The sequence below is a fragment of the Alosa pseudoharengus genome, unplaced genomic scaffold, assembly GCF_046254945.1.
Source record: "Alosa pseudoharengus isolate Yale_2024_CS ecotype anadromous, Long Island Sound unplaced genomic scaffold, YU_APseudo_1.1 YU_APseudo_1.1_scf_15, whole genome shotgun sequence".
Taxonomy (NCBI): domain Eukaryota; kingdom Metazoa; phylum Chordata; class Actinopteri; order Clupeiformes; family Clupeidae; genus Alosa; species Alosa pseudoharengus.
In genome coordinates, this window is record NW_027468620.1 from 5,351,651 (window position 1) to 5,367,055 (window position 15,405).

A 15,405-nucleotide genomic window follows, 5' to 3' on the forward strand; every position below is an offset into this window, starting at 1 on the left:
ACTTCAAATATCCAAGCAAGTATCTTTAGAAAAACAAATGCCGCACACATCAGGTGAGAATATACATGGTGCTAACAATGCACAGCATGTCTCAGACTTGCCTCCTGGGTTGGAGGATAGTGTTTGAGACTGATTAAAACTGGATCAAAGTGATGCTTGAGGGGCTGAGGGCTCAGCCATTTCTCCCCCCAGGAGTGGAGTCGGTGGAGGATTAAGGAACTCAGGTCTCAGGTGCCAGACATAATGTCGAGTGCCATGCTTGCGCTGTGTGCATTGCAGGGGACTTAGAAGCTGCAGAGTGGTCCTTGGGAAGGAGATGAAAGTGAATGCCTATGTGCTTATGTGTTATGATGGCCCTTTCTGCTCTCTTTGAATACTTCTCTGGTGGATTGCTTTCTTGATTCATGTTGGTCGGTATTCTGTTATATGAAAAGCAGCATATGTATTCTCAAAGGATCATTATCTGTGGACATTACTTTGGTGTATGCTACAGGTTGTAGGATTGGACGTGAATTTCATTCATCCACCTCATGTTGTTATTCTCTTTTAGCTTATTTAACATACATAAATAAATATACTCAATGTGAATAGTATATTATATGTATTGTGTATGGATTGTGTAACTGTAATTGTTTGAAAAACAAATGCAGTTGTGTATGCTGTGGACATGACCTTCATTTAGACTCTTTTGTGTCTCTAACAGACAGCATTGAGGATGACTTTGAACTGTCCACGGTGTGCCATCGGCCAGAGGGTCTGGACAAACTACAGGAGCAGACGAAATTCACCAAGAAGGAGCTTCAAGTTCTCTACAGAGGCTTCAAAAATGTATGTTTTTATTGTAATGGAATTGTAATTCATGCTCTTATGCTTTATCCATTATGTTTACAACATGCACATCAATAATTTGGTTGGATACATTGCACTGTATCTAACCAATATATCGATATACATCTCTATATGCTATATGCTATTATCTAATATGTGTGTGTCTGTGTGTGTGTGAAATAAGTACATTAACTATAATGCTTTATTTACCGTACTTAAAAGGTTTTCTCTCTCGCTCGCTCGCTCTCTCTCTCTCTGTGTGTGTGTGTGTGTGTGTGTTGCAGGAGTGCCCCAGTGGTGTGGTCAATGAAGAAACCTTTAAACACATCTACTCTCAGTTCTTCCCCCAGGGAGGTTAGTGTCGCACAAACACACTAAACACACAATTTCTCTCACGGTTGCACCAAATGTCTTTGACCTGACCGATTTTATGGAACACTACATCATTTCATTTTTACTGCATCATATCCATTTTACCCTAGGCTCTGTTTTAAAATATACATCTTAGGTGGAATAGATACCTGCTGTATCTGATGTACCCTTTTAATGTTATTGTTTTATCTATTTTTAATAGCCAAAATGCAATAAATATGCAATTAGGACTCTTCTTCTTCCAGACTCAAGTACATACGCACATTTCCTGTTTGAAGCATTTGACACAAATAAGAATGGGTCAGTTAGTTTTGAGGTAAGCATCATTTATATACAGTACATGTTATCTTGGAGCTTGAAAACCACACAAACACAACTCAATGGTACAAGTCTCTATCTGGACTACACTTAGAAACTCTGACATACAGTATCTGCTAATGTATTTACTTTCATGTCACTCAGTAATAAGCCGTTGTAGCCGTTGTAAGCTCATTTCAACTGAGTCAGATGCAGCAGGTCGTCTGACTTCTCTTGGTCTGGGAATATGATAACTGACAGATGGAAAGAAATGTGTTACTCTCCACTGGGAATTGTTATGGTTAGCAAGGTTAGCAAATGATTTTTAAAAGTGTTGTATTTTTGTAAGGAGGTCAAACAAGAAACAAGGTCTCTTGGGTGTGTATTTCATGCATCAGAAAAAAAAATGTTGTGACCTTGGCTCAATTTTTCTACAAAATGTTTTTTTTCCAATGCCCCTTTTATTATTTTTATTGCTGTTTACTGACACCAAAATGTTTAATTTTAAAATAAAATAAAACTCATTAAGCCCAAAGACTTTCTCAAAATTCCATGAAACTTTGAGGAACACTGAGTAACTTATCGCATTTGGTCAACCAGTAATTATTGGGCTGAGCAGGACTGTATTGGGTTGTTATTTTAATGCTGTATTGTCCTCTGTCTTAGGACTTTGTTGCAGGTCTTTCGATTATCCTCAGAGGGTCAATCAATGACCGACTAAACTGGGCGTTTAACCTTTATGATCTCAATAAGGACGGCTGTATCACCAAAGAGGTAGGCCTCTTTCCCAGCCCCTTGAAGCCTGGATTATTGTGTGTGATGAGTGATCTGTGCTCACAGTCCCCCTCCACCCCTACCCCCTCTTTTGGATGTCTGGTTGTCTGGTTTAGGAGATGATGGACATTATGAGATCAATTTATGACATGATGGGAAAGTACACCTACCCCTGCATGCAAGATGACGCTCCAAGGGAACACGTGGAGAACTTCTTTCAGGTTATCATTATATTTTCATATAATATCTTCATATTTTTTTCTGATTCACTCAATTAATTCCAGAATGTATTTTATACTGTAAAGAAATCATTCAGAGGTTAGGTATACATATCTTGAGATTATATATTTTCCTCAATTTAAGCCACATTTCCTCTGATACCCGAGGACTGCCTTGAGGCATATGAATAGTTTTTTTTAAAATCCAAACAGATTAGTCACGGGTCCTTAGCTACTCAAATATCTTGTGTTGCTACTATTTTGCACTCACACATCCCCAGTGTTATAGCCTAACATCAACACAAAGTGTGTGTGTGTAACATAATTTATTCATATTTCCATTTCCTTCTTACATTTTCCATTAATCCGTTGCTAATAAGTTAACGATTTCCATTAAGCAGCACTAAAACATTGTCATCTTTTGCACACAAAGTTAAATTAAATTAAACTTACCCTGAAGTAATTATAGCTCTCTCTTACTGTTCCTCTCTTTAGAAAATGGATCGAAATCAAGATGGTGTTGTCACTATCGAAGAGTTCATTGAGTCATGCCAAAAGGTAGGAATGAATCCATTTATTTTACAAGAAAATTTTGATCAGACTGATTTTGGTTGGTTCCACCTATACTTTTTCTGTGGGTGTTTTGTCAGTATCTAATTTGCACTAAAATAAATCCCATATTAAATAAGTACTTCTTTATGAAGTGAAGCATTAGCAGAGCTGTTAATAATGTCTTCTCTTGTCGATGTGTTCTTTCTGTCTACACCTCAGGATGAGAACATCATGCAGTCCATGCAGCTGTTTGACAATGTCATTTAGGAGGGTCAACTGGTGGAGGGGACCCCAAGGCCTTGTTGTCTGGACTCCATGTTGGCCTAAGGACCCCCACAACTGGCCTCCTTATCCTCCAATGTCATTCCTTTTTTCCTAGAGACACTTGAAAAAAAGTGGGGCTGGCTTATAGACACACACATTTGTTATTTTACATTCATCATGTTCTGAGGAAGCTCTTGTGTTGACTCATTCGAAATACAGTCCCAGTCTGGGAGGGTGTGTGTGTGTATGTGTATGTGTGTGTGTGTGTGTGTGTAGGGGGGTGATCAAGACAGAAAGATGCGTGTATATGGGAAGACCAGAAGATGACTGGAAATGTGGCGACTGGGCATCGTGACGACGACGACAACGACCCTCCAACAACAAACTGATTTTATTACCGCATGATGTCACAATTAGTCCACACTTATCTATTTACCGAGATACTCCAAAGCCTGTCTGCTGCTCTATGTGTGTCCACACAGGTGCCTCGCTCCCCTTTAGCGTCTGCTGTCGTCGTTGTGCTTGTAAGGTTGTGTAAGGCTCTACTGCCGTCACTCAGAATCCCAGGCTACCTACCCAACCACCACTCACTCACTTGCCATAAAGTAACTTAGCTGACCAGTCCGCAGCGGTTAGCAGGGCAGAAATGATTACATTCCAGAGGAGTCTCCAGTTTGGGCCTTGAAATCTTTAGCTGTCGTATGCTGACTGTTTCTCTCTGTGCCCTCACAGACAACTTCCGGTTATAAACTCAACACATGGCTAATTGCATTGTGGGCAAATGTCTCACCATAGCCAGTCAATCTTCTTAGCTAATTGTATTGTATCTAGAATGGGAGTGAACATGTGAAATAATAGTGTCCTCACTCTGCCATGTAATACTCGACTGTACCATACAGTAGATGATGTCATGGACACACTGATGAGTGTGATCTAGTTTGAATAGAGAGAGGGGCTTCCTTCCCTCTGGCTAAGGCCTGGGATGGACGTTAGTATGTTGCAACGCATTGTCAAAAGGAGCAGCCATCTTTCCTCCAAGTTTATTTTCCCATCAAACACCAAAGAGAAAGGCTCTAGTCAGTTTTCCCTGATCCCTTCCTTAACATGCTACCATCACTTATCTCAGTGTATTCTGTGATGGAATGGGGCCTGGCTTGGAGAATTAGAAGGGGTCACATCAGCAGTAGGAAAGGTGGATCTGTTACTTTTCCCATTCAGAAGCATAGGGAAAAGGGACTGGCACTGTTTTCTCTTTCCAGTTGAGATTACTACTGACACCACACTACAGACAGCCACTATAATAAGTAAAGTATTTTATAAAGACCATTACAGAAGTACACATCGAGATGGGCTGGGAGGAGGGAGGGTGCGTGCATACACATCTTTATTGGTAGTGTAATTTGTGTTTCTATATTTTATTTATTTCCCAAGCAGTTAAAAAGGGACGTGTAGAAGATAGATGGGCTAGTTTAACACAAGCAATAATGTCCCTTCATCAACTGTGACCTGAAGTATTTATAACGTCATCCAGAGAATTGATCTACAAGAACCAATGATCAGTTGACAGAATGAGATAGAGTGTGTCATGTCTATCCCTACCGAGTATTCATTTGTGGTCAGGAGGGTGCAGAACATTGGTGATGCACATACTCTGGATCACTGTGGTTGTGTTCACTGTCCCAAGCCTTCCAGTGTCTCCTTTGTGTAATTCTTGACCCTAAGCCTATGAAGTACCGGTAATTATTGGCACTCAAGTTTAATGTTTGTATGATTCTTTTGCCAGTTATGTGAGGCTGTCGCCTTATTTCAACATGAGTGAACTTGCTGCAGGAAGAGGTCCAGTGTAACTGATTTGATATCTTTTGGCATGGTCCGATCATTATTTTTTAACACATGGATAATTGAAGTGCTGTATTCCCAGTCTAGCCCTCACCACTAGACTCGATGCCAAGCATATATACATATCAACACACTTGCAATGAAGGTCACCATGAATACAACATTAAAAAGAACACATTATTACTGCAGTGCCTTGAGTGCTGTACTGAACTAATTTGGTCACACCCTCTTCTATGTAAAATTAACTTGATATTCTTTTTATTTTTGATGTGGCATGGATGGATATCGATAGTTGGTCCTAATTGCTGGTAGCAGAACTCCATTCCTACCCAAAGTGGTACCTGTCTATATTCGCATGTACTGTCTAGAGCAATGATAAACTTAATAACCTGGTGTACCAACTGTGTCTAGTGAGCTAGCCTCAACTGGTTGCATTACATAAAAACATGTATATTTTGTATAGACAATAAAAATCACAACTGCTATGCATAGTATGTTATGCACCATTCTATCACATTCTTCTAAATGTCTCTTCCAACAGTCTGGACTTCTATCTCATATTCAATAATTTATAGTCTGATACACATTTGGGAATACTGAAAGTGTGGACTTCTCTTCTAAAGATGTGTTTTTACAAATAGTGCTATTTTTTACCTGAAATCAACAACATTCAGAAGAAAAACTACATATAGATATGTACAGATAGATCTTCACTGACACAGGGATTTTACAACATCTGTGAACACATTTATTGACAATAATACCTAGAAAATTCAAAGTTCAATAATTTAAATATACACAGTACTTAAGTATTCCCCTTCAATCCTCCTCACTCTCTATACCATTTCAAATCGATGTATCTGTCAGGCAGTGCAATGGGGGAAGGCAATGGATGATCCGTTTCAAAATTTACAACAATCATTCCACATGGTGGCTCGCCATGGTTATCACATGTAATGCGTTAAGTATTCACACATCCTGAAAATAACTATTATCAAAAGCGTGAGTCATGAGTAAAAAAGTTTAGTACACAATTCTGAACTTAAGTGTCATAGGCCTGCTTCCGGTAGAAGGCAGGGCCAGGTATGCTGGGGCTAAGAATGGAATCCGCAAGTGTGTGTGCTTACGTGTGTGCGAAATGATTAAATGAATTGCAAGCTATGGGGCATTGAGCGTCAACTGCATTGGAACAATCTGGTGTTGGACAAAGAGAGGAGGCCATTTCCATAAGCAGGGGGGGGGGGGGGAATTTACAGTCTCTCCACAAACATGTAGCTGCAAAGAGCGAAAGAGCTGCACTGCGTGAGCCTCAAGAGGGCCTACTTGGCGACCCTCCGCAATTCAGCGAGGACCCAGATGGCGAAGGTGAGCAGCGCCACAGAGCCGGACTGGTGCGTAGCGGCCAGCGGGGTGGGCACGTACAGCAGCAGCGTGCTGATGCCCAGAGCCACCTGGAAGGACAACATCACCTCACTTCATTTCAATTCTCCTTTCAGTTCCTATTCACCAGGCACTATCTTCCCACAACAATTACTACAACATACTGGACACACACTACAAAGATTATTACAGATATTTCTGTGTAATCTTTCCCCCAAAACAGTTTTTGTACCCTGATATGCAGTTACTTTGAAAACTGGCTTTGAAAAAGTATTTCACAGTAAAACAAACATTTCTTTCAAACATGAAATGCTAACATACTTGTGTGTAAGCCATGGCGGTGAGGCAGCTAATGGCAATCTTTGCCCGACGAGGCAGGTGCACTCTTCTGGAGTAGAAGAAGAGGCCGGTGATGGCAGCCAGTGAACTTATTGCCTGCATGCAAAAAGGAAAGAGCATGATCAGTTTATATGTTCAAAAAGAGTTCTCCCTTAAAAATAGACCATGCGCATAATTCACCAATTTCAAATAATTTGCCATTTTCTTCTACAGTTATGACAACTGTTACCTTCCGTAAATAGACCCTAGGTTGTTTCAACTCTGGAATATCCTTTTAACCTTTCATAAAAGTGTACCAGAATATCGGCTGTAAAGGATATGCTTTATACCACATTCTAAAACTGATAATTCCGGTCCTTAAATGTGATTGGCTGAATCACGTTTGATGCCGTTGTAAAATGCAGCATAAACATACACCTTGACCGCATTTCTATATTACTGCGCTACCATAACTTGATACAAAAGTTAAAATAGCTGCGTCGACGTTGCTTAGCAACCAGAGAAAAAATATATTTCTTGGCGAAAGAATGATTATTTAGGAATAACTCATTATATTTCTAGTTTGCTGTGCCTTTACTTGACGACACTTTGCCAGGTATTTATAGTAACAGTTTTAGAAAAGCAATAAGCCACTCGAGTCCGTAGGTTACACTGATTCTACAACAGCTAAGGGGGGTTTTAGGCACTCTACTAGCGCGTCATGCCTAACAACGCCCCTTAGCTGTTGTAGAATCAGTGTAACCTATGGCCTCTCGGGGCTTATTGCTTAAGTTTACTCATCTCAAATCAGCCGTGAGGGCAATTTCTTATAATGCAAACAACGGTCTTGCTCAAAACTCCACCAATTAACATAATGTTGCTCTCAAACGAAAGTTTGAACATGTTATGTTCCATAAATAGACCCTAAGTTGTTTCAATTCCGGAATATCCTTTTAACTATGCTTCACATGGATATCACTAAATATAGTCATTGCTTTCATATCAATGTCAATCTAAAATACATAATTTTTGTGAACATTTCTGATTATTCTAATGATGCCAATTACCAGTATCCTGTGGTCAAACTGCACCGTGGTAGGATTCTCAAAGACATTTTTGATGTTGGGGGAGAAAGCCAACAGGTCATCAGGGATCCAACGATCTCCCATCTTTGGGAAGGAGTTGTACACAAGACCAGCATCCAGTCCAGCTACAAAGGCCCCTGTAGTCACAAACTACCAATTAATGAGATGTTCTTGGAATATTGAATTAATGTCATACTTGCACACTTTCCAAATAAATGTCATTGTACCTGACAATGCTGTGAGGAAGACCAATCCCCCTGTCCCCTTGGCGAATCGGCGCAGTTGGGTGAGGCGTCTTGTTTCTTTTAACTACAAAGCAACAGAAAAAGTCCGCCAGAGTCAACCTCTTCCTCCCAAAAAGATACAACCCCAATATGTTCATTATGATTTTGATACTAGCAACACGTTTCAAAACAAGTTGGGACAGAGGCAACAAAATGCTTATGAAGTTGTGTAATTATAAAGAGTGTGTAAAAAGAATAAAGGACTTTTAACTGCTAAACAAGGTAAAAGAAGAACTGATATAAATCAACAACCCTGCTGGGCCTGCCGAATAGGAGAGGCATCAGAGACAACCAATCATTCCTGCTGTATGTGCCGAACCTCACCTGGTTGGGGGACAGCATGAGCGTGAGGCCCGTCCACAGACTGGCGCAGTAGAGCACCAATGCGGAGCCCAGGTGGGAGGCCAAGCGGTACTGACTCACTCGGGGAATGTCATGAGACTCTGGCTTCTCCTCCAGCCCACTCTTCACCATGTACCAGCCCAGGAGGCCCTGCAGACACAAACAACACATATTTCACAACGCAAAACTATGCACAACGTTTAACAACCGTATTCTAAAAACTTTCTACTACCTTACTTTTAGTGTATAGTTCATGTTATAAAATACAAAATCAAGTAAACTATGCAGGGTTTATGAAGGATAGACATTCTTCTCCGGCTCTGTAAATATTAATATTTTCTACAACAAAAACATCATATTTTATTCTATTCCTTCGCTGTTCACAGTAGCACAAACTGAGCTCTCAGGCAACTTCATATAGAGGGACAACCTCAGAGGACTGCCCACATACCTGGAAGAAGACAAAGCCACACAGGCCCAGCACTCGTCCCTTCATGGAGCGGGTGAAGTAGCCCTTCCTCCAGAAATACATAGTGGGGAGGATATACGCCAACCCAACCAGCCTGCCCCACATGCGGTGACCCCACTCCATGTAGAAAATGAATTTGAACTCAGTGAGTGTCATGTCATGGTTCATTCTGTAAGAAATAATGTGGTTTATTAAATGGCAAATAATAGCAGCTTGCTTAGACGTCTGTCTTTTTTAGCTTCAAAATATTTCACTAAAAATAAACCAACATATACTGTATGTGCAAATCATTCGTCAATCCATACCATACTCTATGTAAATAAGCACCAATATAATGATCAAGCCAAATGGTTTCACTCTTCTCTGTCGCAACATCATGCATCTATTCCTTAAGAGTAATTACACTTACATTTTAAACTCGGGGAATTGTTGGTACTTGGCAAATTCTGCTTCCCATTCTTCCTGTGATTGTGGTGGCTTCATCTCTTTCACTAAATGCCAGTCCACCATTGAAAGACCAGACTCCGTCAATCTGTTTTTGCAGGCAAAAAAGTGTTGAACATAAGCTAGCTTCAGATTGTAAAGTTAATGTTTGTATTTCAAAAGTGTGTTCCTAAATATTCTTTGACACAAGCTTACATCACTGACTGACCACTCAAAACTCCACACCATGTTGTTGAAGGTGCAAACAATATCAGAGGTGCACTGACAGCTGCGTAAAATTCACCTTGGATGTGATTTGATACGTGTCATCCGATTACATTCTGCCCTTCAACCAAGTTCTATAGCAGGTTATAAACCTAAGTTGAAGCTTTGTGGACCAAAAGATAAGTTACAGATTGATTGACGAAATTTGACCATCAGTTAACTTCGAAACAGCCACCTTGCTTTGATATAATAGATAGATAGATACTTTATTGATCCCTAAGTGGAAACTGAAGGTGTCAAGTAATGTCTTTATAGTTACCATTATGGTAGCCTAAGGTGCCAGAAGTAAACACATGCAGATAGTTATAAAAACTGTCCTTTCATTATACAAATAAACATGACAAAACACTTTTATAACTCTTGAGCCAGCTCCTATCTATGTGATCTTAATGGCGATGCACCTTTTGTTTGCACCTCCAACAGCATGGCACACCTGTTGCCACCCACAAATGCCTGTATGTTTGTGTCAAAGAATATTGACAGTCTTAACCAAAAACTTCATAGTTCATTTTAAAGTTTATAAAAGTAACAAGGGGACTAGGGCTGGGACAACGCGTCGACGTAATCGATGACGTCGACGCAAAAAATACGTCGACGCAAAATATGAGCGTCAATTTGTCAAGCATAACGTGTGCTGCTAAATATTTTTAATTTTACACCTTCAGTGTTTTCCATACGTTGACTAATCTGTGGCTGGGCACCACGAAATCAAAACCGGCCACCGCACATTGATAGAACACATTGTTCTATGTTGTAGGCCTACTATTTTAAAGATAAGTCAGGTAGAACTTTGTGGAATTTGGGCAAAAGTGTGACATAAGGTACTAATGCAATTTTTTTGCATAAATTGATAGGTAAGGGGGTGTCCTTTCAGAATCTGACGGGTGCCGCTCCGGCACCTTTGAGCATTTTCTTTAAAATGGCATCACCTGCCACACCCCTTTTTTTGATCATAGAAAATCATGTAAATAGACATTAACATATAAACCCATCATGTATGGTATCAAATTAAAGCTCTTTTCATACAGAAATCAGCTTTGACCATAATAAAGTAGAAAAAAATAGTTTAGGTCCCTCCAGAGAACAAAATACCTTTTGGAAAGTGACCTTTAAGATCAAATTAGGTTTCTTTTTGCTGCATAATAGCTTATACCTCTAAATCGTGTCATGTTTGGTATTAAATTAAATACATTATGGAACTGCCATGTAGCTTAATACATACAGGAATACAATCATTCAATAGTAATTCATTTTAATATGAATTATAGCAAGTCTGATGCACCCTAGTTCACCAACTTGCGGGTTAGCTAGCACGTTAGCTTTAATTTCCCTTGAATCAGTCGCTGAATTTCAGACAGCAATGTTGTGTACTTCCCAGGTAGTTAGCACATTAATTATAACTGTCCTTGGATATTCCCCCAGAATTACAGACAACAATATTTTTCATCCTAACATTTTTTAATGCTTTAAAAACAGACACCACAATCCAGGATTGATACAAACTAGTCTGAGTTAGGAGGTACTTGCCAGTTAGTCAGCACATTAATGATAATAGTCCTTGAATTTGCCCCCTGAATTACAGAGAAGACTGTAAAGTTGATTACAGGAGGAGAGGACAGAATCAAGAAAATTATTTCCTCCAGTATTGCAAGGAATGACACAAATCATTTGGAATTACAACAACAAATAACAACAAATGTAAATCAGGTTTATAGCCCAAGTATACTTGCATATACAAGGAATTTGGTCTCTGCATTTATCCCATCCGTGAATTAATGAACACACAGTGAGATGAAGCACACAACGAGCACACTTGAGGACGCTGAAGCACACTAACGCGGAGCAGTGAGGGATCAGGTGCTCAAGGGCACTACAACTTCACTTGCGCATGGGAGAGCAGTGCTCTTCAACCACTCCCCCCCACCCCCCAACATTTCTCCTACTGGTCGGGGATCGAACCGGCAGCCCAAAGCCCTAACCAGTAGGCCATGGCTACCCAAGTATACTTACATATACCAGAACGGGAGCATGCCTATGTTCTCACAGCCCTATGTCCCCTAACCCACACCTCAGGCCTAACCCTAACCCTAAAAATGTGGGACCATAGGGCTGACCCCACTGATAGAAGGAATTTGTGCTCTGCATTTTACCCATTCGGGGGTGTACAAGTGTACAGTGTACACCCATTTAAACACACACACACCCTAGAGCAGTGAGCATACTAGGAGTATACATACACACCCGGAGCAGTGGACTGAGCGCCCTTGATCCGGCGCCCGGGGAGCTCAAGGGCACCTCATCCAGATGTGGGATGTGGGAACCTCACATGGATGTGGGAGAGCGCTGTGAAGTCACTCCCCCCACCCACATTTTTCCTACCAGTCGGGGATCGAACTGGCCACCCTTCAGTCACAAGTCCGATTCCCTAACCAGTAGGCCATGGATGCCCAAAGTAATTGACATTAATGCTATGGCTGCAAAATTAGACAAATGTTATGATTTGTTGGCTGTTCATGCAGTGTTTGGTTGTGACAGTGTGTCATATCCATATGGCAAAGGGAAAACCTCAGCAATCAATTTGATGCTCTTGATGCTCAAGAGGAATCTTGATTTGAAGAATTGTACATATGTACTGTAGAAGCTGATGAGCATGAAGGCAGGAATGGATTTCCTTTCTTGCCTCTACTATGGAAAGACTGTTGAAAGCCTCAGTAACTTGAGGTACATGCTATTCACCTAGAAAAGAGACCCTCCTAAAATAAAGAGTCTTCCTCCAACAAGAGAATATGCAGTGGAACACATCAAGCGTGCACGGCTGCAAGTCCTTCTGTGGAGAGCTGCTGACAAAAAAACACCTCCAGTGTGTACTGATGATGTATCCCTGTTTGGTTGGAAAATAGAGGATGGAATTCCTGTGCCTGTTCATGGCAACACTGACATTGCACCCAAAACAGGTCTACAGCTTGTTGCTTGTGGATGCAAGGCAGTGCCAGCATGCTCCAGGGCCTCTTGCAGCTGTCAGTCAGATGGACTACCATGCACCACCTACTGCCATTGAAAAGGTGGTGAACAGTGTGAAAATAAAACTTTGAAAATGGCTACATTTTCAGTGGAGGATACTGATGACAGCGAAGGAGAAATGTCTGATTGAATGAATGTTTTTTGGAGGAGACATTTGATGTTTGTTATGTGTACAAGGCCAGCCTGGCAACATGTTCTGTATATAGTTGCTTTCAGAATCTGTGAGAAAGTTCTACTTTGTTCCTTATAACTTTGTCTATTTGATTAATTGTGGAGAGTTGATACAATTTGTTGCTCAGCCTACCATTTCAGCGGTGTGACCATACCAGGCTTTACAGTTATTATGTTCTCTGGAGGGACTTCTTTAGCATGTTTTTTATTGACATCATTGATTTCTGTTTGAGAAGAGCTTTCATTTGATACCATACATGATGGGTTTATACAGTAATGTGCATCTGGTTATTTTTTATGGTCAAAAAAAGGGGGGTGGCAAATTATGTCATTTAAAAAAAAATGCTCAAGGGTCCCGTCAGATTCTGAGTCTACACCCCCTACACTATCAATTTATGCAAAAAAATTGCATTAGTACCTTATGTCACACCTATCCTGGGGTTCTACCTGACTATAAGATAAATTAATTTCATTGAGCTGCACTTTTTACTCACACAGCCTTTCCTTGCCCCGCCCGCTCCTCTGCATGTGCATTTAACAAAATATTCACGATTGTTGAAGGATTGTTGTTGCCACATAGCACTGCATAGAACAGTGGGTTAAATTGCTATTAAATCCGCTTAGCATCGTGACCATGGTGCACTAATTTGTTCAAAACTGCTGCATTAAAAGTTAAAGTAAACTCTAAACTCTGCTAAGGTCTTATCACAACATAGTACATTGAGGAGACTAAACTAAGTTAAGTTACATGCAATCAAGCAGTATCTCAAAGCTAACGTTAGAATACTGTTTGGATGTCAAGTTTAGCATGCTTACTTGCAGCTGCTTGTATTCGTTACTCATGCAGGGCTCATTTTATTGACTCGGAATGTTTGCAAAATCCCGATGTAAATGGAAAAGTTTTTTCCAAGACTCAAAAGTGCTTGTCCAAAGGAGAAGTAGGCCCTACGAACCGTTATTTGAACTGACTACGTTATGAATTGCATCCACACATTAGCAGCCTTTTAACTGTGTTAATGTTAATTGCAAGGATTCCCACACAAATGTCTTAAAATGACAGGCACTCAATTAATTGACATGTACAGTACTGAACTTTATCGAATGCTACCTCTGACTAAGAATGCATTACTTTGCACTTGTATAGGGGTAGTTTTATTTTGGAATCTTAAGAGCAATAAACAAATATTGCAATGTTAAAAAATCCATGTTTTTTCATTCAGATATGTAAATAAACATGTATAAGTTGCTATTATAGTGAATTAATGGGGAGATAATCGATAACCTAATCAAATCGAAATCGAATCGGACTGAAAAAATGAATCGTTAGATTAATCGATGCATCGAAAAAATATTCGCTAGATTAATCGTTTAAAAAATAATCGTTTATCCCAGCCCTAAAGGGGACACATAGTATATGACTGAAAACTCACCTGGTTACCCCACCTAAAACAACTGCTCCCAATACCAATCCACTGCAACCAACCAGCCATCTTCCAACAATACGGTTTGTGACAGCGTTAGGTACTGTAGACGTTGCTTTAACAGTGCCTGCTTCTGCAGTTATGGTTGATGTGGTTTGCCACCTCTTTAGCACCCATTGTCGTAGAGGGGTCCGCTGAAGGGAAAACACAGACCCGTACCAAAATTCAATAGGATGCTCAAATATTAATCATCTCCATTGCTTACTTGATAGGACGTCACGTAACAGCGGTTTTCATAACACTGCAGCAAGGGGGCTTGCCTCAAAACAACTCCTACAACACAATACATATTATGTTATACAATAAATTACACATTTCCCACTTTCCATTAAGGTATCCCATCACTGCAGTCGTACCTCAATTCACTAACGTTAAACGATTGCTGGAATATGCTTTGACGTTACTAACCTTAACTGAACAGCCTGGGTAACGATCTATAATCACAGGTTGTTTCACTGTTTCCATACATCTATTTGTACACAAAACACCTAATTTCACTCAATGGTTTATAAAATGTTAAGCAATTGCCTCCCTTGTTAATGGGAGGCAATTGAGGCACATGTAACTCCTTTGGTAATATATGCCACCTAGCTAGTTAGCCTAAGCTATGAACTGCCTCGACAAAATATTAATCAATCTTTCGCGTTAGTGGAGGATTGTTATCGTACCTGGCTTTGATTAAAGCTTCGTCCGGCGTTACGACAGCCACATGATACCACGAATCGTAACGATGGGAGCAGCATTATGTCAGGATTTCCAGATGAATTTGAAAATGATGTCCTTAACGTTACAGCTCAAGCAACCATGTTTCCTTACTTAACCAGAAGCACTGTAACCTCTGACCCTATGACGTACGATGTAGAGAAAAAAAACGAGGAAATTACATAAACTATTCACTTGTTATTAAAGTATCATTTCTTTATTGACATTTAACTGAAATATATTAATATTTCACTGAATTAAAACAAAATAATAATAATAATAATAACCTTTGTTTGTGTG

At 40.1% G+C, this 15,405-nt stretch overlaps 2 protein-coding genes across 2 annotated transcripts in view; one reads left to right on the forward strand and one right to left on the reverse strand.

Moving 5' to 3' along the window:
- LOC143124059 (A-type potassium channel modulatory protein KCNIP2-like) overlaps nt 1-5,623 on the forward strand; it is a 43,072-nt gene extending 37,449 nt beyond the window's left edge. Inside the window, exons 2-8 of the mRNA XM_076285331.1 lie at nt 704-828; nt 1,113-1,182; nt 1,446-1,516; nt 2,164-2,271; nt 2,388-2,492; nt 2,985-3,047; nt 3,261-5,623. Coding sequence (XP_076141446.1) covers nt 704-828; nt 1,113-1,182; nt 1,446-1,516; nt 2,164-2,271; nt 2,388-2,492; nt 2,985-3,047; nt 3,261-3,308 — 590 coding nt within the window. The 3' untranslated portion in view covers nt 3,309-5,623. The remainder of the gene's footprint in view (nt 1-703; nt 829-1,112; nt 1,183-1,445; nt 1,517-2,163; nt 2,272-2,387; nt 2,493-2,984; nt 3,048-3,260) is intronic.
- Nucleotides 5,624-5,875: 252 nt separating this feature from the next.
- cox15 (cytochrome c oxidase assembly factor COX15) lies at nt 5,876-15,211 on the reverse strand. Its single transcript, XM_076285330.1, has 9 exons — nt 15,072-15,211; nt 14,353-14,537; nt 9,432-9,554; nt 9,005-9,191; nt 8,536-8,703; nt 8,155-8,236; nt 7,910-8,064; nt 6,846-6,959; nt 5,876-6,595 (listed from the first exon to the last, which is right to left on the reverse strand). The coding sequence occupies exons 1-9, from the start codon at nt 15,144-15,146 to the stop codon at nt 6,464-6,466; spliced, it is 1,221 nt and encodes a 406-aa protein (XP_076141445.1). The 5' UTR covers nt 15,147-15,211; the 3' UTR covers nt 5,876-6,463.
- Nucleotides 15,212-15,405: the final 194 nt, after the last annotated feature.

Bases quoted from the DNA above. Each gene is read 5' to 3' on its own strand.
- cox15 (XM_076285330.1), bottom strand. From the start codon at position 15,146: ATGCTGCTCCCATCGTTACGATTCGTGGTATCATGTGGCTGTCGTAAC. The intron at 14,538-15,071 runs GTACGATAACAA...TTTTCCCTTCAG, and splicing joins GAAGCTTTAATCAAAGCCAG to CGGACCCCTCTACGACAATG. The intron at 9,555-14,352 runs GTGAGTTTTCAG...CTGCAAAAACAG, and splicing joins GTTTTAGGTGGGGTAACCAG to ATTGACGGAGTCTGGTCTTT.